We start from the raw sequence: 21,439 nt of genomic DNA on the forward strand, positions 1-21,439 counted from the left end.
TAGTAGTAGAGTAGCCAATCAGAGCGTGCGATTGCTCATATCCAGTGAATGTCACGTCATTCAGAGTCCCTCTCATGCCAGAATCTGGTCTTCCCAGACAGTCTCCTGTCCCAGTACTAATCGGCTCTTTAAGGCATACGGGTGCAGCGCCGATCTCCGTTTCTACAACCCTCGGCCGCTCGCCTATACAGCTAGGGTTACAGTAGGGGGCTGGTCCTCTGGTAACTGCGAGAGTTTGACTTCCCCAGTTGCATCTGTATTGCAGCGTGCCTTGCCAGACGGCAGTAGGTACCATTTTTATGATGGTCTTTGGGATGACCCGACCACGAGTAGAACTCACGATCTCCTGGTCAAGAGGCGGACACACTAACCACTAGGCCACCTCGTGGTATCCAGCAAATGTGGATCGAATAAAATATATTATATGCTCTGCGACTAATAGCAGGCGCTTAAATTGGTGCATTCATTCTCATTTTCTAGTGCAGCCAGAAAGTAATCTAACCAGCCTATATCCACCCAAATGTGCACATCCACTCTTGTTAGAAATGCCTTACTGATGCTGTAAGATCTTAAGAGCCTAATAAGGGTTTGAAAAGATAAACTCGGTGAAATTGCTCCACCACCTTTCGCAGTCACAATGGACGTGACTGGAGTAAAGCAGCACGGAGGCCAACGAGTGTTCTGCCAGACTCTCACATCACTCTGCACCTCCCGGTCATGGGGGAGAAGAAGAAATGAATGAGTTGCAGCTGTCCAGATCCATCAACACAAACACACAACTTTTTAAGCAGGGAGTAGAAATGCAGTACCTCAACAAATGCCAAAGATTATTGGCTTGAAGCAGCGTTAGGGAAAAGCTTTGATTTGGGATGGATTTAAAAAAAGATCCAGGTTCCTAAACGACTTCCAGTTCTAAGAAATCATTATCAAGGATAATGTTCTAAATCAGGATAATCATTACTTTGTGAAACAGGTTGCATTTTTTTTTTATGTTAACTTTTCTCCTAGCATCAGGTAGAGGACACAGTATGGCGCCTGCAGCAGTACGCTGCTGTGTCCTGTCCCTCACTAAATATAGCCACAAATGAGGCAATGCAGCATGACCTGCACGTCCAACTGCTGTAAAGACATTGACGCAGACGAGATGTACTTACACACAATCAGCAAAGATCCAGACCCTCTCGGCTCACTGTCTCTGCCAATAGTCCTTCTTACTGAGCTTATTAAGAGAACAAAACTAACAGCATCAGTTTCTAGTCAAACACACTATTAATAGTTTTTCAGAAACAGAAGAAACAAGTGGGTTTATTGAGGTATTTCACTCACGTGACCAAGTCATGTGACGCTGCCATTTTGGACGGCACGGCTCGAATCAGTTTGAATGCGAGGAAGGCGACAAACATAAAAGAAAAAGGAGCGAGATGCAGAAAACACCTTCACTATCCAGCGACGTAGGGCATTTACAGGGCGAGCAGAGGGAGAGGTATTTGCAAAAATTGAGGTTAGCAGGCTTAGAGAACGTCGTTTACCTGCTTCCATCAGGATTGCTCACTGACGTACGGAAGTACACGAAGCCCTCGTCTTTACCTGACTTCGGCCCACATGATCTGTATACCTATGTCGTCAAAAACCCATCGCCATACACAGGTATTGATCTGAAAGCGTATAAGAGTTTGGATACCTACAAATATTTTGTGTCAGGCTGGGTAACATGCCTACATCAGCGGGTCGTCCCTGGAGCCGGTGGTCGCCATCTTATTACAGCTAAGGTTTGTTCACATTTTCATTTACTTTCGGTCCTCAGGATAAACAAAATGTTATTAAATGTCATTGAAATAACTTCTTAGTCTGTTGAGACATGGCCCGTTATAAATTTGCTGTTACCAGGCAATGACCAAGAACTGTATTATTAGGGTCGGTGTAGTTGTAGCAGTGTATTAGCAACTAGCTGTTAGCACTAGCTAATGTCAACAACATCGTAGCTGGTATGTTACTGTAGCAATGTTTACGTTCAGTCATTTGGATGACTGTTAAAACCTTTCAGTCTCAAGTTTTTCCTTTACTGGATTTACTAGTTTACTGAGCTAGCGCGCTCGCCGGCCGAGCCGGGAGCCATCGCGCGCTCGCCGGCCGAGCCGGGAGCCATCGCGCGCTCGCCGGCCGAGCCGGGAGCCATCGCGCGCTCGCCGGCCGAGCCGGGAGCCATCGCGCGCTCGCCGGCCGGGCCGGGAGCCATCGCGCGCTCGCCGGCCGGGCCGGGAGCCATCGCGCGCTCGCCGGCCGAGCCGGGAGCCATCGCGCGCTCGCCGGCCGAGCCGGGAGCCATCGCGCGCTCGCCGGCCGAGCCGGGAGCCATCGCGCGCTCGCCGGCCGAGCCGGGAGCCATCGCGCGCTCGCCGGCCGAGCCGGGAGCCATCGCGCGCTAGCTCAGTAAACTAGTAAATCCAGTAAAGGAAAAACTTGAGACTGAAAGGTTTTAACAGTCATCCAAATGACTGAACGTAAATATTGCTACAGTAACATGCTAGCTACTGTTGCTGACATTAGCTAGCTTGCCGTCCAAAATGGTGGACACCGGGGCATCACGTGACCCTGTGACGTCAGGTGAAATACCTCAATAGGTTACTGGTGAGAGGTGGGAGTAATCAGAAAGTGTCGGAGATGAGCTAATAAGGTACGTTAAATGTGATTAACTATTATGCACTGGCATAGAGGTGGACCATGGTCCGAATGCAGGTCTGAACCAATCACTTGAAAAAAATTCTATCACAGAGCTGATGAACATATGACCATAGTTCACAGAGTCACGTTTTATAAACATGAACCTTAGCATTTTCTGTTGTGGTTTATCTAATCTCATGTATTTGGGCAAATTATTCAGCAGAAGGCAGATGAAAGTCTACCTACATTAGGTCACAAAGAAAAGGTTTTTGTTTTATTTACCTTCTCTGGCCTGATTCGCAAACTGAACTTGTTTAGGGAAAAGACTACAAAAGCAAACTGTTTAAAGACAAAAGAGTTTTGTTTTTAACGTTTCTGGTTTGGTGGCACAGTGATTAGCACGGTCGCCTCACAGCAAGAAGGTTCTGGGTTCGAGCCCAGTGGCCGATGGGGGCCCTTCTGTGTGGCATTTGCATGTTCTCCCCATGTCTGCGTGGGTTTGCTCCGGTTTCCCCCACAGTCCAAAGATAAGCAAGTTAGGCTAATTGGTGGCTCTAAATTGACCGTACACTGAAAAAAGTGAAACAAAGCTGTTGTTCATTTAATGTATTTGTTTTTATTCCAGTGAATAAAAAAAAAAATAGTTTGCTCCCATATTCAAAAGTTGTTTAAATGAATTTAAAATATTCAGGTTTAACAAAGATTATTTACATTAAGTAATAAACCCAATGCATTTGGGGGCTCAGTCGACTAAGGCGCCATACCATAAATCTGGGGACCCGGGTTCGATTCCGACCCGAGGTCATTTCCTGATCTCTCTCCAGCTCATTTCCTGTCTCTACACTGTCCTATCCAATAAAGGTGAAAAAAGCCCCCAAAAAACAATGTCTTTATTTTAATTTAGGAAAATCTGAAATAATTGCTTTGGTTCAACCATCAGAAATTGGTTTACATGAAGTTAAATATTTCAGGTCAAATCAAATGAATTATTTATATTGTATAACACTACAATATTAGGTGTGATCGATTACCTCAATTTTTTTAATTTGAGCCAATGTTTAATTTTTTTCAGTGTAGGTGTGAATGGTTGTTTGTCTCTATGTGTCAGCCCTGTGATGATCTGGTGACTTGTCCAGGGTGTACCCTGCCTCTCGCCCATAGTCAGCTGGGATAGGCTCCAGCCCGTGACCCTGTACAGGATAAGCGGCTACAGATAATGGATGGATGGCTGTTTTCAGTTTCTGGTTGAGAGTACGCTATGCGCATTCCGGCTGCCGCTTCTCACCGGAGCTTTTTATTTTAATTTTTTTCCTTTTGGATGTTTGTCTAGTTTGATGTTTGTTTTTTGTCCGCTGGTTGTGGCGTAGCTCCGGACCCAGTTTTGGGCGTCGGTTCCCTTCAGGCCTTGGTGCACCGTTGGTGATGCCTGTGCTCCTCGCTATGGACTGCAGTGAACTCGCTGCTTTTTAATATCAGGGTTGTCCAGCGCTCTGTGCAGCGATGTGTCTGTGCTTGGTGTGGTGTTCCGAGCGATGTTGTTCGGCGGCGGCTGTGCAGGCGGTGTGGGATTTAGTTTCGTGTGCCTTTTGGTGGGACTGTGGTAGTGACGCCACTGGAATTACATCCTGACCCTCTTTTGGTGGACTTCCCCCCCCCCCCATTGTAAAGCGACCTTGGGTGGGAGAAAGACGCTATATAAATTGAACTGATTATTATTATTATTATTATTATTATTAAGACAAAGGACAGAGAAGTTTGCATTTAGTCCCTGGAAACAAATTCGAAACATCAGCAGTGTTGATGTCACTCAGAAAAAGGTGGCAATGTAAAGAATCACTGTAAAACGAAACAAACACTTCAAATTTTCTGTAGCCATTACTTCACCATTCGACATGGTGTCATGTTAGTTTATTACTAGTAGTTATTGCCCATGAACCTGATTCCCTCTGAATGGTGTTCTTCACAGGGGCTAAATCGCTCCCTGCATCGCCTCAGTGATATAGACTCGGCCCTAGCGGAAGTCTTCGGCAAGGAGTGCCGATTGCAAGGTCCCCTACAATCAGCACTGTCAGGCGAGTGGGGGAGGGGGGTTCCCTGCCGAGGCTGCGCGCAGTGTATTAGCGCGAGCATGTAGCCTATGGGAAATGAATAGTGTTGGATTAGCACTAATCCCAAGTTTTGGAAAATCTAAAATGTTGTCTTGGGCCCCTTTGGGGTTTCAGTAATCCATGTGCAAAGTATGGAGTATGTGCGTCTAGCTGTGTCGATTTGCGTAGGTGAACAGACAGACAGACAGCCTTCCTTTAGTAGTATAGATCTGGAATTTTATGTCGCTGGACTGTCACAAATTTTAGTGGAATATCCCTGTACTAGCATACTATTACTAGCATTATTAACTACTTATTAACTGAGCGTGAGGTCTTAACAGTATGGACCGAGCCCGTACAAAAAGAGCTCGGTCTGATATTTTCCCGTAAAGACCGAGCAAGTGAGGTTAATAAGGAGTTTATTATATGGCTTTTTTATTTCTAAGATTAAAATAGACAGTCATTATAATGAGGCGTGACGCTGCTTTCAGGTCATGTCATATTTGTCATGTAGTTGGGTCACGCATGCAGAATAAACAGCTAGCGGTTTCAAAACTGAATTTGTTAGTGGTTACTGAATGCGCTTCGTTGCTCATTTCTTGAATAACTTGGTGACTCGTTTGTCTTTCGGCTGTTTTGATTCCCAGTTCATCCTTTTGTTTTTGTTTGCAACATTGAAACCCAATGCCTTGGAAAGAAAGTCCGTAATTGCCCACGGGCATTCCGGGAAAATACTGCCCGCCAAGGAACCAATCAGAGCACACGATTTTACCAGAAGTAGCTCATGCCATATAATATAGAATAATCAGGCCTGCTATCTAAAATTCAAAACTAGATATTAAAAGCTATATTCATTATGTAAATAGGCTGCCATGGCCTGAAGGTTAGAGAAACAGCCTTGGGCCCAAAGGTTCGATTCCCAGGACAGGCAGGAAAAAAATGTGAGTCAAGTTGAGTGAATGAACAAAACAGAACAGCACTTCACCTCCCTCTGGATCATAGCTGAAGTGCTCTTGAGCAAGGCACTGAACCCCCAACTGCTTCCTGGGTGCTGTAGCATAGCTGCCCACTTCTCTGGGTATGTGTTCACTGCTTCAGATAGGTTACATTTGGAGGAGGAATTTCACTGTGCTTGAGTGTACATGTGACAAATAAAGGCCTCTAAATAACCAGTTCTGATTAAATGCTAATCTTTAGCAAAATCAGACCTCATGAGAACTAGATAAGACTCACCAAGCCACACATTCCACGAGTTTTTGCTCTTTATCTGTTTAGGAAGTTTACTTCATATTATTCGGTCACTCCTTAGGAATCTTTGTGCACACTGGTCCCTTTATCATGACCATCTGACACCATGATATCTCTCTCATCGAATACCATGCTGCGTGTCTCCAAATGATGCCACTTTGCTTCATGGCCAAGCCACTTCACTTGACAGTTCCTCTCTGAATGGAATTTTTTTTCCCCCCCTACACATCCTCCAACGGCGGCGCGGTGGTGTAGTGGTTAGCGCTGTCGCCTCACAGCAAGAAGGTCCTGGGTTCGAGCCCCGGGGCCGGTGAGGGCCTTTCTGTGTGGAGTTTGCATGTTCTCCCCGTGTCCGCGTGGGTTTCCTCCGGGTGCTCCGGTTTCCCCCACAGTCCAAAGACATGCAGGTTAGGTTAACTGGTGACTCTAAATTGACCGTAGGTGTGAATGTGAGTGTGAATGGTTGTCTGTGTCTATGTGTCAGCCCTGTGATGACCTGGCGACTTGTCCAGGGTGTACCCCGCCTTTCGCCCGTAGTCAGCTGGGATAGGCTCCAGCTTGCCTGCAACCCTGTAGAAGGATAAAGCGGCTAGAGATAATGAGATGAGATGAGACATCCTCCAACCAGCAAATGGCTTTTAGATCCTCGGACAGCTGCCATCGACTTTATATCCCATTAAATGTCTCCACGAATGAGCGACTGAATGTCAACTGGATTAACTGGTAGCAACTACTGTAATTCCTCATTTGCTTCACATCACATTGGATCTACTTGTGGGAACATCAAAGCCTTGGTTTCTTCATTAATAATGCATGCACTCACTAATCTCTTTCATCTGCCATTTCTTAAACACATATGGTGTGATCAGGGCAGGATTTGTGTACATAATCCATGCTCATTCCACATCCAGAGATGTGACAGAGATAGTGGAGCTTTCTCCATGTACAGCCCGAGAATGAAATTCACATCTGCTATCATTGCAGTCGCTGTGTGAGGTGAGCTCTTCCACATGAAGAATCTCACGTGATTAGACACATAATCTGGTGGCTCTGTGCACATAAAGTTTTGTTTTTTAAACGCACACCCTTTTACACTTTGATCGCCATTACTAAAATGAATTTGTGCTTGGAAATGAATTAGCTTAAAGGAATTGAAAAGTTAACCATGGCCTAACGGTTAGAGAAGCAGCTTAGGGACCAAAAGGTTGCTGGTTCAATTCCCTGGACCAGCAGGAATGACTGAAGTGCTCTTGAGCAAGGAACCTGTTCCCCAGACTGCTCTGGGTATGTTGTACATGGCTCTGGATAAGAGCGTCTACGAGATGCTTATAATGTAACGCAACCAGTTAACGTGTCCATTTGACGATCCACAGGTAAGAAGAAGCCTGTATTTGTCACAAGTACACTAAAGCATGGTAAAATTCTTCCTCTCCATTTAACCCATCTGACGCAGTGAACACACACAAGTAAGCAATGAGCACATACCCACGCTGTAAAAAAAAAAATTAGTCAAGCCAACTTAAAAAATGTAACGCAACCTGCTGTCAAAGAATTTTGAGTAAACTCAACTCCGGGCCAAATAGTTGTGCTGACTTGCTCTTTTAAGTTGACACAGATGAGTATTTTATGTTGACCTTACTTTATTTAGCAAGTTCAGTGCATTCAAATTGTGATGTTGAAATAAATTGAAATAATCATTCCAATTAACCTGGAAAAGCAAGTTGGCACAAAAAACATTAAGTTATCCTTTTTTTTTAAAGTTTTTTTTGGGCTTTTTCCACCTTTATTGGATAGGACAGTGTAGAGACAGGAAATGAGCAGGAGAGAGAGAGACAGGGAAGGATCGGGAAACAACCTCAGGTCATAGTCGAACCCGGGTCCCTGGATTTATGGTATGGCGCCTTATCCACCCAAGCCACAACGCCCTATATTATTCTTTTAAGTTCACATAGAAGAGTATTTTATGTTGACTTGACTTTAGAAGTTCAGTCCAACAAATTGTTTAGTTGAAATAAATTGAAATAATAATGCCAATTAACTTAGAAGAGCAAGTTGGCACATCATGGTTCTAAGTTGAGTTTACTCAAAACCCTTTGGCAGCAGGTTGTGTTACATTTTTAAGTTGGCTTGACTGTTTGGTTTTTTTTTTTACAATGATTTAGTGTGCATTACATTTTTTAGTTAACACAAACCTCTGAACACTTAAAGTGCCATTCCACCATTGGATGTATTCTTTGGCATAAAATACAATATATTTTGACAACATATATAAATGGTATCACTAGACAGAGAAATCTTTTAGCTTCAAAATGATATAACAAACATAATTTTTTGACAACGACAAGTATATTAAATTTTGCGACCAAAGTCACCTACCCTTTTAATTTCCGCGCGTGATGTCATCGGCAGGTTCCCCTTCTTGTGTACCACGTGACGTGGCACATATTATCAGCAATGGCGGATAGAACGCGATAAAAATAATACCAATAAATCTAGCTAATACCAATAAATCTAGCTAACTGAAAGATTAACTCAATTTTTCGAAATTTTTTTGGCCCCCATATACGAGGAGAAATGACTCTCTCACTTTGGGGGTTTCCTGGTCTAAAAATAGACCGACACGTGGTACACAAGAAGGGGAACCTGCCGATGGCATCACGTTTCACTACCGCGCGGAAATTAAAAGGGTAGGTGACTTTGGTCGCAAAATTAATATACTTGTCGTTGTCAAAAAATTATGTTTGATATATCATTTTGAAGCTAAAAGATTTCTCTGTCTAGTCATGTCATAAAATATATTTTGTATTTTATGCCAAAGAATACATCCAATGGTGGAATGGCACTTTAAGTTCTACTTCACTTTGCCTATTATTACACAAACAGAAACAAATACCGACATACGAGGAGGGAATTCCCTGGCCTCTGTTGAGGAAAGCTTAGTCTATACTCCTATACAACGTCTCATGTCAGTTTCCACAGACTTCTCACTCCACCCGACCGTCGAAACTTTCGAACTTGTGAAGTGCGCATGCGCAGTGGCATCGATTAAGGGGCGTCAATCAGCACTTGAATATATAAGTTCACTTAACTTAATTTTGCAATTCCTATGAACTTGTGGCGAAGGAAAGGCGTCCCAACTATGTTTTTTTAACTACTTGAACAATTAGAAGGGAAATTTGTTCATTCAACTTCGAATCCTTTTTTCACTCAACAATTTTGCAAGTTACATTTTTTACAGTGCAGAGCAGTGGGCAGCTATGCTACAGTGCCTGGGGAGCAGTTAGGGGTTAGGTTCCTTGCTCGAGGGCACTTCAGCCATGATGCAGAGGGAGGGGAAAAGTGCTGTTCATTTACTCAACTCCCCACACATTTTTCCTGCTGGTCCTGGGAATCAAACCAGCAACCCTTTGAGCCCAAAGCTACTTCTCTAACCTACAAACCATGGCCTCTTCCAAGCATGTTTGACTAGAAATAAACCAAAATCCATTAAAAAAAAAACAAAACTAAAAAGTACCAATCCTCTAAACCACAGATGCATTAGGCTAGTACAAGAGTTCATTGCATATAGGCTAACAGGATATTCACAATTCAGCATACATGAAGTTGCATTTCACAAACTTTTAGATTTGTTTGGTTGTTTTTTGTTTTTTTTTAAACACAAAAAAAAGACACTAATGGTATTACATTAAAGTGTAAAAAACTTAACGCAAGACTTAGATACTACACAGCAAAAATGTAAGCATGTCCTCTCAATATTGAGTATTTTTTTTAACCTGCTGATAGCGAGACCTTGGGGGAAAAGGAAAAAAAAAAAAACCTGATCACGATATCAATATCTTATTTTATCCACATTCACTGGATATGAGCAATCGCACACTCTGATTGGCTACTCTACTCCTAGGATATCAGCTCATATACCGTGAGTAGAGAAAAACAAAAATGGCAGAGTGTGTTGTTGAACCAACCAAGGATGAAATAAAAACTCTACTCGAAAACAAAATCCCCCCCCCCCAAAAAAAAGTATTCGATGGAAAGAACATCTTTTTTTTTTATTTTTCAACAATTATTGTTATAGCATTTTTTTCACAAATTGCTAGTCATTTTGCCAGTTTGTTTACATTCTATGCGAAAATGATTGCCAAACGTTTTGTATAAAGTTATTTACCAAATTTGCAAAAAATAACAATAAAAATGCTCCGTTTCTCAAAATAAAATCTAGTGAATGTGGATAGAATAAAACGGTTATCCCACTCAATCTCGTTGTACATGGCTTATAGCCAACTCAGCACTATGTGCCTTGTTGGATATCAGCTCATGTACGACTCGATTTCATGGAATATCACCGTATTGCCCTGCTGTACATTTGACTCATTGAGATGGACAGTTTGAAAGAATCGGCTCAATAAATTGAATCAAATATTCCATTGCTGCTTTTAAGGAACTGGGAATGAAGCATTAGCACGACGGCGATAAAAACCCAAGATTGTGGCAGATTATCTAGTGGAAGCAAAGAGCAAAAGTTCCACCCATAAATTGTGCTAGACTTAGCAGAACTGCTAACATTGCTTACAGCAGCTTTAATGGTTCTTCATTTATCAATACTAATGCAACCAGGACCACTTTGAGTCCACACATAATCAACCCAAACTTCCTAGGACAAAATCGTCCATGCTATGAGTTGATGGTGTTCCACAGGGAATCATTGGCATGAGTTAATAACTGGGCGAGTGTAGCATGCCAAGATGAGTCCATCTTTTTCTTTGGGCTCAAGCATGTCATATTTACCCACTAAAAGAAAATCTAGAAAATTGAAAAGCATTAATGGCACAAGAAGATCAAACTCTCCACTGTATAGAGGCACACACAGAGAGAGAGGGAGAGAGAGAGAGAGCGCACAGCCATCTTGGGACTAAGTTGTCTGATTATGAACAGCCACAAACAGTCTTATGCCACTGCTTTCACAGCCTGAACAGAGATAGATCATGTTCTAGAACATCATGGTTCTCACAGTCGGGAGTGGAGAACCCTGGGGTCCATGCTCTAGAACAAGGGGTCTGTGATTTCATTAGTATTTTTAATGACTACAATGATAGAGGATATAATTTTGTTCTAGTTATCATTATAGCCATATACTGGTACAGTGCTCTCAAATTATTGGCACCCCTTGTAAGGATTAGTAAAAAGGGTTTGAAAAACACCTTTTGGTGAAGTCGCTTCATCTCACACTGAAAAAAAAATGAGAAAAATCCAACCTTTAATTGCACTAAATGTATTCAGAGAAAAACAAATCCCTCATCAAGAAAATTATTATTTTCACCAAAAGCATGTCACTATTATTGGCACCCCTGCATTTAATACTCTGTACAACCACCCTTTGGCAGTAAAACAGCACCGAGTCTTTCCTATAACATTTTATAAGGTTGGAGATACAGCGCAGGGCATCCGAGCCCATTCCTCTTTACATAATCTCCAGATCATCCAGGGTCCGAGGCCCTCTCTTGTGCTCTCTACTCTTCAGCTCAGCCCACAGGTTTTCAATGGGGTTCAGGTCAGGGGACTGAGATGGCCAGGGCAGAAGCTTGATCCTGTGGTCAGCGAACCATTTTTGTATTGATTTGGACATATGCTTCAGATCATTGTCCTGCTGGAAGATCCAATAATGACCCAGTTTTAGTTTCCTGTCAGAGACAGCCAGATTTTGATTTAAAAATGTCCTGCTTTTTGATGCCATGTACCCTAACAAGGTTTCCAGGCCCTTTGGAAGAAAAACAGCCCCAAACATCACAGAACTTCCACTAAATTTACAGTTGGGATCGGGTTCTTTTCATTATCGCCATCCTTCTTTTTACACCAAACCCATTTTGAGTGTTTACTGCCAAAAGTTTTCTGGCAGATCTTCCAAATAGGGCGGCACGGTGGTGTAGTGGTTAGCGCTGTCGCCTCACAGCAAGAAGGTCCGGGTTCGAGCCCCGTGGCCGGCAAGGGCCTTTCTGTGCGGAGTTTGCATGTTCTCCCCGTGTCCACGTGGGTTTCCTCTGGGTGCTCCGGTTTCCCCCACAGTCCAAAGACATGCAGGTTAGGTTAACTGGTGACTCTAAATTGACCGTAGGTGTGAATGTGAGTGTGAATGGTTGTCTGTGTCTATGTGTCAGCCCTGTGATGACCTGGCGACTTGTCCAGGGTGTACCCCGCCTTTCGCCCGTAGTCAGCTGGGATAGGCTCCAGCTTGCCTGCGACCCTGTAGAACAGGATAAAGCGGCTAGAGATAATGAGATGAGATCTTCCAAATAATCTGTAGGCATGGAGGTGGAGTCTGATGGTGGTTTTGGAGACTTGGAAACCCCAAGATTTTAATTCACCAACAGTGATCCTTGGGGATTTTTTCCTGCCTCTCTTACCCTCTTCTTCACTGTACATTGGGGCAAAATAAACTTGGGTTCTCTTCCAGGTGAGTTTGTAACAGTTCCAGTTGTCACCTCATATTTGTTCCCCAGTTAATCAGGAAATCCTGGATTACAGCTTGAAAGTTCCTACACACTCCAATCAACTCAAACATGTACAACTTAAATGGGAAGCATGCTTCAGTTACATTGTGTTCACTATAATTCCCAGGGGGGAAATAATAGTGGCACATTTGTTTTTGTTGAAAATAAGTATTTCTTGATGAGGGATCAAGAGACCGGTACTTATATGGTATACCTTGTGTTGTGTTAACATGACAAAATCCTTGTTGGCTAACTTGGAGGAAATCCAAGCGAAGCTGATCAAGGCTGCAATCTGTGTTCATAAGTTTTGTCGACATGGTCCCCTGTTGAATGCTACGGTACAGGAGTACATAGGATCGTGCAATAAATCATCTAGTCAAGACAACCTAGTTGCACGAGCTAGTCAAACATGTCTTAACCATCGAATATCTCAAGTACCGTATAATTATGCACAATATTGCCAGTGCATCCTGAAATGTTTTACCAGAGATGATGGCCTAGTCAATTCTGTTCGCCAGTTATTGCCAAGTCATGATCTATATTACAGAAATGTTCTTAATATGATGCTCATGCCATTTTAAAATTTTTAACGTGATTTATTTCTAATTGTTCTTAGGCCATCATGATGCTCTACAAGAATACAAAAATCACCCGGAAGATTACCAAATGGGGATACTGATTTCTTCAGCACACAAGCTGGCGTCCTACAAGGAGACACCTTAGCTCCTTTCCTCTTCATCAGCACCTTAGATTATGTATTGAGAACATCTGTAGACAAACACAATGGCTTGGGTTTCACACTCACTAGAAGACAATCACGCAGATTTCCAGCCAAAATACTTACTGATGTAGATTACACTGACGATTCAGCCCTCATGGCAGATATCATCGCCAATGCTACCACACTCTTACGCCAACTAGAAACCGCCGCCCAAGATGTTGGTCTAGAGGTCAATGCCTCAAAAACGAAATCCATGGTGTTTTCAACCAACAAGGCTCAATGCAAACCCTTGCAGGTGAATCCACTGAACACGGAGAATCTTTGTTACCTTGGCAGCGAAATAGAATCCAGTAAAAAAAAAAAAAGACCTCAGCATTCATATTAAGAAGAAGAAAAGAAGAAACCTTTATTCGTCACATGCACACTTCAAGCACAGTGAAATTCATCCTCTGCATTTAACCCATCTGAAGCAGTGAACACACGCACACACTCGTACCCCTTTTCCACCAAATCAGTTCCAGGGCTGGTTCGGGGCCAGTGCTGGTTCACAACTCGTTCAACTTGCGAGCCAGCTGAGAACCAGTTTGCTTTTCCATAGCTCGCGGTGCTAAGGGGAGCCATGTCATTACGTCGCTGTATACGTCAGTTACGTCGCTACGTTTGCATAAACCTTGGCGCGAATATCGAAGCAAAAACAACACGGAAGAAGCAGCAGCAACAACAACAACAATAATAATAATGAATGACTTCACGTTTGTACAGCTGCTGCTTCTCGTCGCTTAAAAATGGCGATCTTTCGGGGTCTTGTTATTGTTGTTGGTCTTAAGAACTCCGCCCCGCTGACGTAAGCGGTTCTTTCCTCTGGCCCAGCAGAGAGTTGGTGCTAGCCTGGAACCGGTTTTTCTGGCCCCAGAGCCAGTTCTTTGTCAGTGGAAACAGAAAATCCGGTTCCAAACTAAGCACTGGCCCCGAACCAGCCCTGGAACTGCTTTGGTGGAAAAGGGGCATCAGAGCAGTGGGCAGCCACACCAGAGCGCCCGGGGAAGCCTGGACTGCCCTCAACAAAATGAATACTGTGTGGAAATCCAATCTTCCCAACTACCTAAAACGTAACTTCTTCAGAGCAACCGTGGAATCTGTATTTATATACGGCGCCACAACCTGGACTCTAACAAAATCACTTGAGTCAAAGCTCGATGGTACATACACGTTCATGCTGCAAGCCATATTAAACTTCTCATGGTGTGACCACCCCACCAAAGCGCAGCTATATGGAGATTTATCCCCTATATCAGAGACTCTGAAAGAGCGAAGACTAATTCGCTGGGCATTGCTTCAGAGCTAAACAAGAACTGCGAGTGAATTGCTTCTTTGGACCCCCCCCCCGACAAGGCCACCTTCATGTGGGTCATCCTATGACAACATATATTGATCAACTCTGTTCAGAAACTGGGTGCCAACCAACCAACCAACCAACCAATCTCCCAGCAATGATGATTGATCGTGATGGATGGCGTTGGACAGGTCAAGTTTATCCAAGTTCGCTCGACCAATGATGATGAATTGTTGTTGTATGTATGTTGTTCTGATTTTATGTTCTCTCCTTTTGGAGGCAATAAACACACTCCTACTCCGACTACTTTTTCTCTGAATAAATTTATTTAAAATTAAAGGTTGGATTTTTCTAATTTTTTCAGCGTGAGATGAAGCGACTTCACCAAAAGGTGGATTTTATCTAACCCTTTTTATTAATCTTTACAATGAGCAACCAATAATCATGGAGGGCACTGTAATTATAGTTACAGTTGTAGTTATTATTATAAAATCATATAGTTATGGTTAAATACTTTTTTTTTGTTAGAGCTACAGTTCAGTAGTTATAGTCACAGCTAAACAGTTACAGTTATATATTTATACCGATAAGCCAAATTGGCTGGTCCGGTGAATTAAATGGGTTTAATCCAAACATCAAGAATTTAAGAAACACTGATGTCAAATCTGTTTGTTTTTCTAAAGGTTGAAAGGTTAGAATAGTCCAGAAAAGGACCCATCTTTATTTTAATGGGTTTTATAAATAAAAAATTTTTTAAAAATATGACGGTGTATGTGTGTCTAACATAACTAATAATATCTTATTTAAACTATGTTCATATAGAAATCTGTGCTGCAACTAAGGGGCGCATACCTACAAGTTGTTTCAGAAGCGCCATCACTAAATAGGAAATACTCATGCACAAATGTGTTATTACTTGATTTATTTACTCATCTTCAGTACTGCGAAACACACCTTTGACACACGTTAACACTCACCTCCTGAAGCGCAGGCTCCTGGAGGCTGGGGTCCTACAGGTGTTTGAGATCCTCCAGGGGTTGGGGGAACAGGTCTAGGCCAGGGTTTTCCTGTCTGTAGGCCCACACGTACAACCCCGACGTATTCCACGAACGTCCCCGGGAAGTCGCCTTTCTCCTTGGTGCGCTCGTTTGTGCCATGGAGCCAGCCCGTAGGGTTTTTCTCATCACCCTCCTGGTAGTCTGGAGTCAGAATTGCTAGCTTGCTGACAGTAAGGAGGTCTCCAGGCTGCAGGGAGATGTCATCTCCTCGCTCTCGCTTGTACTCATACAGTGCACGGTACTGAAAGCTGTCTGAGCTCATTGTGCATGCACTTTAAAAGATGTTTTCGTTTTCTGGATTTGGATTGTTTATTTAGAAAGAATAAATGTTTTTAATCCTGAATTAGTGTTTTGGTATGTCCTGAGAACTGATCAACATTTGGATTATTTCCTCGTAGAGGAAGGAGGCCACTAGTGCACACTTCCTGAATTCGTCCAAGGGACACTTGTAGGCTGTGGTGATGTGTAATGTGTATGCAGGCGTGTGGAGAAGACTATCGACAGAGAACTCGGTAACAGCACCAGTCTCATTAAAAGACGGCGCCAAGGAGGGGTGTGCAGGAACAAGGGTGGAAGAGCTGATTTGGGCACAGAGAGACCTGCAGCGTGGACGTCCGTGGGTCCTGCAGAGCTGGCCAGACGGTAAAGCAACATTTATTAAATTGTCCTCTCAGGCTGGTGTCAGATGTGGTCCCAAAGACAGACACACATGAGTCGTCCCTGTCCATCAATCCAAACTCCACTCCACTTCTTCACCTGGTGGTCTAAAAGGACTGCAAACCTGAAAGTTATGATGGGCAAAAATGGTTATAATGCATCACTACAGGAGATTAGTTCATATCCCTGAATGCACACTGCATGCAAATTGAATAAAGGAGTCTGCAGAATGATTCAAATACCTGCGTCACTCAAAATGTGAGTCTTTCCAAGCTCTTCTAAAGCATCAGCCTACATGCACACACAGTACACACAACTCCTCCAAGCCCAGGCACACAGATCAGCTGATCGCACAAACTCGACTCTCCGAGCAACGGGGCAAAAACTTACCGTCTTTCGGGCTCGGCACAAAGCCGTCCGAGTCGAAACGCGAATAATCCTACAAGAGAGCACGGCTTTAAGGTCACAGTAATGACAGCACGCCTTTCACTCGCCTCCATAAGTGAGCGTGGCTTGGTGAGAGACGCCCAGCCGGACCGCTGCTGGTGACGGGCGAGTCGCGAGCGAATCGGTTCTTTTTGAACGACTCTTTTCAGGGAGTCGAATGAATCAACTCGCGAGTTCGAACGAATCAAACCTTTTGGCACATTAATATCCATCCATCCATTATCTGTAGCCGCTTATCCTGTTCTACAGGGTTGCAGACAAGCTGGAGCCTATCCCAGCTAACTATGGGTGAGAACACCCATACACCCTGGACAAGTCACCAGGTTATCACAGAGCTAACACACAACCATTCACACTCACATTCACACCTACGGTCAATTTACAGCCACCAGTTAACCTAACCTGCATGTCTTTGGACTGTGGGAGAACACGCAAACTCGGCAGCCAGAATGCACACAGCGTACTCTCAGCCGGACACTGAAAACATCCATCCATCCATCCATCCATCCATTATCCAGCCATTTATCCTGTTCTACAGGGTTGCAGACAAGCTGGAACCCATCCCAGCTGACTATAGGTGAGAGCTGGGGTACACCCTGGACAAGCCGCCAGGTCATCACAGGCCTGACACATAAAGACAAACAACCATTCACACTCACGGTCAATTTAGAGCCACCAGTTAACCTAACCTGCATATCTTTGGACTGTGGGGGAAACATGGGGAGAACATGCAAACTCGGCAGCCAGAATGCACACAGCGTACTCTCAGCCGGAAACTGAAAACATCCATCCATCCATCCATTATCTGTAGCCGCTTATCCTATTCTACAGGGTCGCAGGCAAGCTGGAGCCCATCCCAGCTGACTATAGGTGAGAGCTGGGGTACACCCTGGACAAGCCGCCAGGTCATCACAGGCCTGACACATAGAGACAAACAACCATTCACACTTACGGTCAATTTAGAGCCACCAGTTAACCTAACCTGCATATCTTTGGACTGTGGGGGAAACATGGGGAGAACATGCAAACTCGGCAGCCAGAATGCACACAGCTTACTCTCAGCCGGAAACTGAAAACATCCATCCATCCATTATCTGTAGCCACTTATCCTGTTCTACAGGGTTGCAGACAAGCTGGAGCCCATCCCAGCTGACTATGGGTGAGAGCTGGGGTACACCCTGGACAAGCCGCCAGGTCATCACAGGCCTGACACATAGAGACAAACAACCATTCACACTCACGGTCAATTTAGAGCCACCAGTTAACCTAACCTGCATGTCTTTGGACTGTGGAAGAACATGCAGAGAACATGCAAACTCAGCAGCCAGAATGCACACAGCGTACTCTCAGCTGGAAACTGAAAACATCCATCCATCCATCCATCCATCCATCCATCCATCCATCCATTATCTGTAGCCGCTTATCCTATTCTACAGGGTTGCAGACAAGCTGGAGCCCATCCCAGCTGACTATGGGTGAGAGCTGGGGTACACCCTGGACAAGCCGCCAGGTCATCACAGGCCTGACACATAGAGACAAACAACCATTCACACTCACGATCAATTTAGAGCCACCAGTTAACCTAACCTGCATATCTTTGGACTGTGGGGGAAACATGGGGAGAACATGCAAACTCGGCAGCCAGAATGCACACAGCTTACTCTCAGCCGGAAACTGAAAACATCCATCCATCCATTATCTGTAGCCACTTATCCTGTTCTACAGGGTTGCAGACAAGCTGGAGCCCATCCCAGCTGACTATGGGTGAGAGCTGGGGTACACCCTGGACAAGCCGCCAGGTCATCACAGGCCTGACACATAGAGACAAACAACCATTCACACTCACGGTCAATTTAGAGCCACCAGTTAACCTAACCTGCATGTCTTTGGACTGTGGAAGAACATGCGGAGAACATGCAAACTCGGCAGCCAGAATGCACACAGCGTACTCTCAGCTGGAAACTGAAAACATCCATCCATCCATCCATCCATCCATCCATCCATCCATCCATCATCTGTAGCCGCTTATCCTATTCTACAGGGTCGCAGGCAAGCTGGAGCCCATCCCAGCTGACTATATGTGAGAGCTGGGGTACACCCTGGACAAGCCGCCAGGTCATCACAGGCCTGACACATAGAGACAAACAACCATTCACACTTACAGTCAATTTAGAGCCACCAGTTAACCTAACCTGCATGTCTTTGGACTGTGGAAGAACATGCGGAGAACATGCAAACTCGGCAGCCAGAATGCACACAGCGTACTCTCAGCCGGAAACTGAAAACATCCATCCATCCATTATCTGTAGCCGCTAATCCTGTACTGGGTCGCAGGCAAGCTGGAACCTATCCCAGCTGACTATGGGCGAGAGGCGGAGTACACCCTGGACATGTCACCAGATCATCATAGGGCTGACACATAGAAATAAACAACCATTCACACTTACGGTCAATTTAGAGCCACCAGTTAACCTAACCTGCATATCTTTGGACTGTGGGGGAAACATGGGGAGAACATGCAAACTCGGCAGCCAGAATGCACACAGCTTACTCTCAGCCGGAAACTGAAAACATCCATCCATCCATTATCTGTAGCCACTTATCCTGTTCTACAGGGTTGCAGACAAGCTGGAGCCCATCCCAGCTGACTATGGGTGAGAGCTGGGGTACACCCTGGACAAGCCGCCAGGTCATCACAGGCCTGACACATAGCGACAAACAACCATTCACACTCACGGTCAATTTAGAGCCACCAGTTAACCTAACCTGCATGTCTTTGGACTGTGGGGGAAACATGGGGAGAACATGCAAACTCATCTCATCTCATCTCATCTCATCTCATCTCATCTCATCTCATCTCATCTCATCTCATCTCATCTCATCTCATCGCATCTCATCTCATCTCATTATCTCTAGCCTCTTTATCCTTCTACAGGGTCGCAGGCAAGCTGGAGCCTGTCCCAGCTGACTATGGGTGAGAACCGGGGTACACCCTTGACAAGTCGCCAGATCATCACAGGCCTGACACACAACCATTCACACTCACATTCACACCTACGGTCAATTTAAAGCCACCAGTTAACCTAACCTGCATATCTTTGGACTGTGGGGGAAACATGGGGAGAACATGCAAACTCGGCAGCCAGAATGCACACAGCGTACTCTCAGCCGGAAACTGAAAACATCCATCCATCCATCCATTATCTGTAGCCATTTATCCTGTTCTACAGGGTTGCAGACAAGCTGGAACCCATCCCAGCTGACTATGGGTGAGAGCTGGGGTATACCCTGGACAAGCCGCCAGGTCATCACAGGCCTGACACATAGAGACAAACAACCATTCACACTCACGGTCAATTTAGAGCCACCAGTTAACCTAACCTGCATGTCTTTGGACTGTGGAAGAACATGCAGAGAACATGCAAACTCAGCAGCCAGAATGCACACAGCGTACTCTCAGCTGGAAACTGAAAACATCCATCCATCCATCCATCCATCCATTATCTGTAGCCGCTTATCCTATTCTACAGGGTCGCAGGCAAGCTGGAGCCCATCCCAGCTGACTATATGTGAGAGCTGGGGTACACCCTGGACAAGCCGCCAGGTCATCACAGGCCTGACACATAGAGACAAACAACCATTCACACTTACGGTCAATTTAGAGCCACCAGTTAACCTAACCTGCATGTCTTTGGACTGTGGAAGAACATGCAGAGAACATGCAAACTCAGCAGCCAGAATGCACACAGCGTACTCTCAGCTGGAAACTGAAAACATCCATCCATCCATCCATCCATCCATCCATCCATCCATTATCTGTAGCCGCTTATCCTATTCTACAGGGTTGCAGACAAGCTGGAGCCCATCCCAGCTGACTATGGGTGAGAGCTGGGGTACACCCTGGACAAGCCGCCAGGTCATCACAGGCCTGACACATAGAGACAAACAACCATTCACACTCACGATCAATTTAGAGCCACCAGTTAACCTAACCTGCATATCTTTGGACTGTGGGGGAAACATGGGGAGAACATGCAAACTCGGCAGCCAGAATGCACACAGCGTACTCTCAGCCGGAAACTGAAAACATCCATCCATCCATCCATTATCTGTAGCCATTTATCCTGTTCTACAGGGTTGCAGACAAGCTGGAACCCATCCCAGCTGACTATGGGTGAGAGCTGGGGTATACCCTGGACAAGCCGCCAGGTCATCACAGGCCTGACACATAGAGACAAACAACCATTCACACTCACGGTCAATTTAGAGCCACCAGTTAACCTAACCTGCATGTCTTTGGACTGTGGAAGAACATGCAGAGAACATGCAAACTCAGCAGCCAGAATGCACACAGCGTACTCTCAGCTGGAAACTGAAAACATCCATCCATCCATCCATCCATTATCTGTAGCCGCTTATCCTATTCTACAGGGTCGCAGGCAAGCTGGAGCCCATCCCAGCTGACTATATGTGAGAGCTGGGGTACACCCTGGACAAGCCGCCAGGTCATCACAGGCCTGACACATAGAGACAAACAACCATTCACACTTACGGTCAATTTAGAGCCACCAGTTAACCTAACCTGCATGTCTTTGGACTGTGGAAGAACATGCAGAGAACATGCAAACTCAGCAGCCAGAATGCACACAGCGTACTCTCAGCTGGAAACTGAAAACATCCATCCATCCATCCATCCATCCATCCATTATCTGTAGCCGCTTATCCTATTCTACAGGGTTGCA

General features: G+C 44.8%; 1 protein-coding gene across 3 annotated transcripts in view; it reads right to left on the minus strand.

Annotated features, from left to right (window-relative positions):
* pik3r3b (phosphoinositide-3-kinase, regulatory subunit 3b (gamma)) overlaps positions 1 to 16,757 on the minus strand; it is a 578,548-nt gene extending 561,791 nt beyond the window's left edge. Inside the window, exons 1-2 of one of the 3 annotated variants that reach the window (XM_060919991.1) lie at positions 16,493 to 16,757; positions 15,513 to 16,374 (exon numbers count right to left, since the gene is read on the minus strand). In XM_060919991.1, coding sequence (XP_060775974.1) covers positions 15,513 to 15,855 — 343 coding nt within the window. In that variant the 5' untranslated portion in view covers positions 15,856 to 16,374; positions 16,493 to 16,757. The remainder of the gene's footprint in view (positions 1 to 15,512; positions 16,375 to 16,492) is intronic. The other 2 variants (XM_060919992.1, XM_060919993.1) reach the window with 2 other exon arrangements.
* Between the last annotated feature and the right edge of the window lie 4,682 nt (positions 16,758 to 21,439).

The sequence above is a fragment of the Neoarius graeffei genome, chromosome 4 (assembly GCF_027579695.1).
Source record: "Neoarius graeffei isolate fNeoGra1 chromosome 4, fNeoGra1.pri, whole genome shotgun sequence".
Taxonomy (NCBI): domain Eukaryota; kingdom Metazoa; phylum Chordata; class Actinopteri; order Siluriformes; family Ariidae; genus Neoarius; species Neoarius graeffei.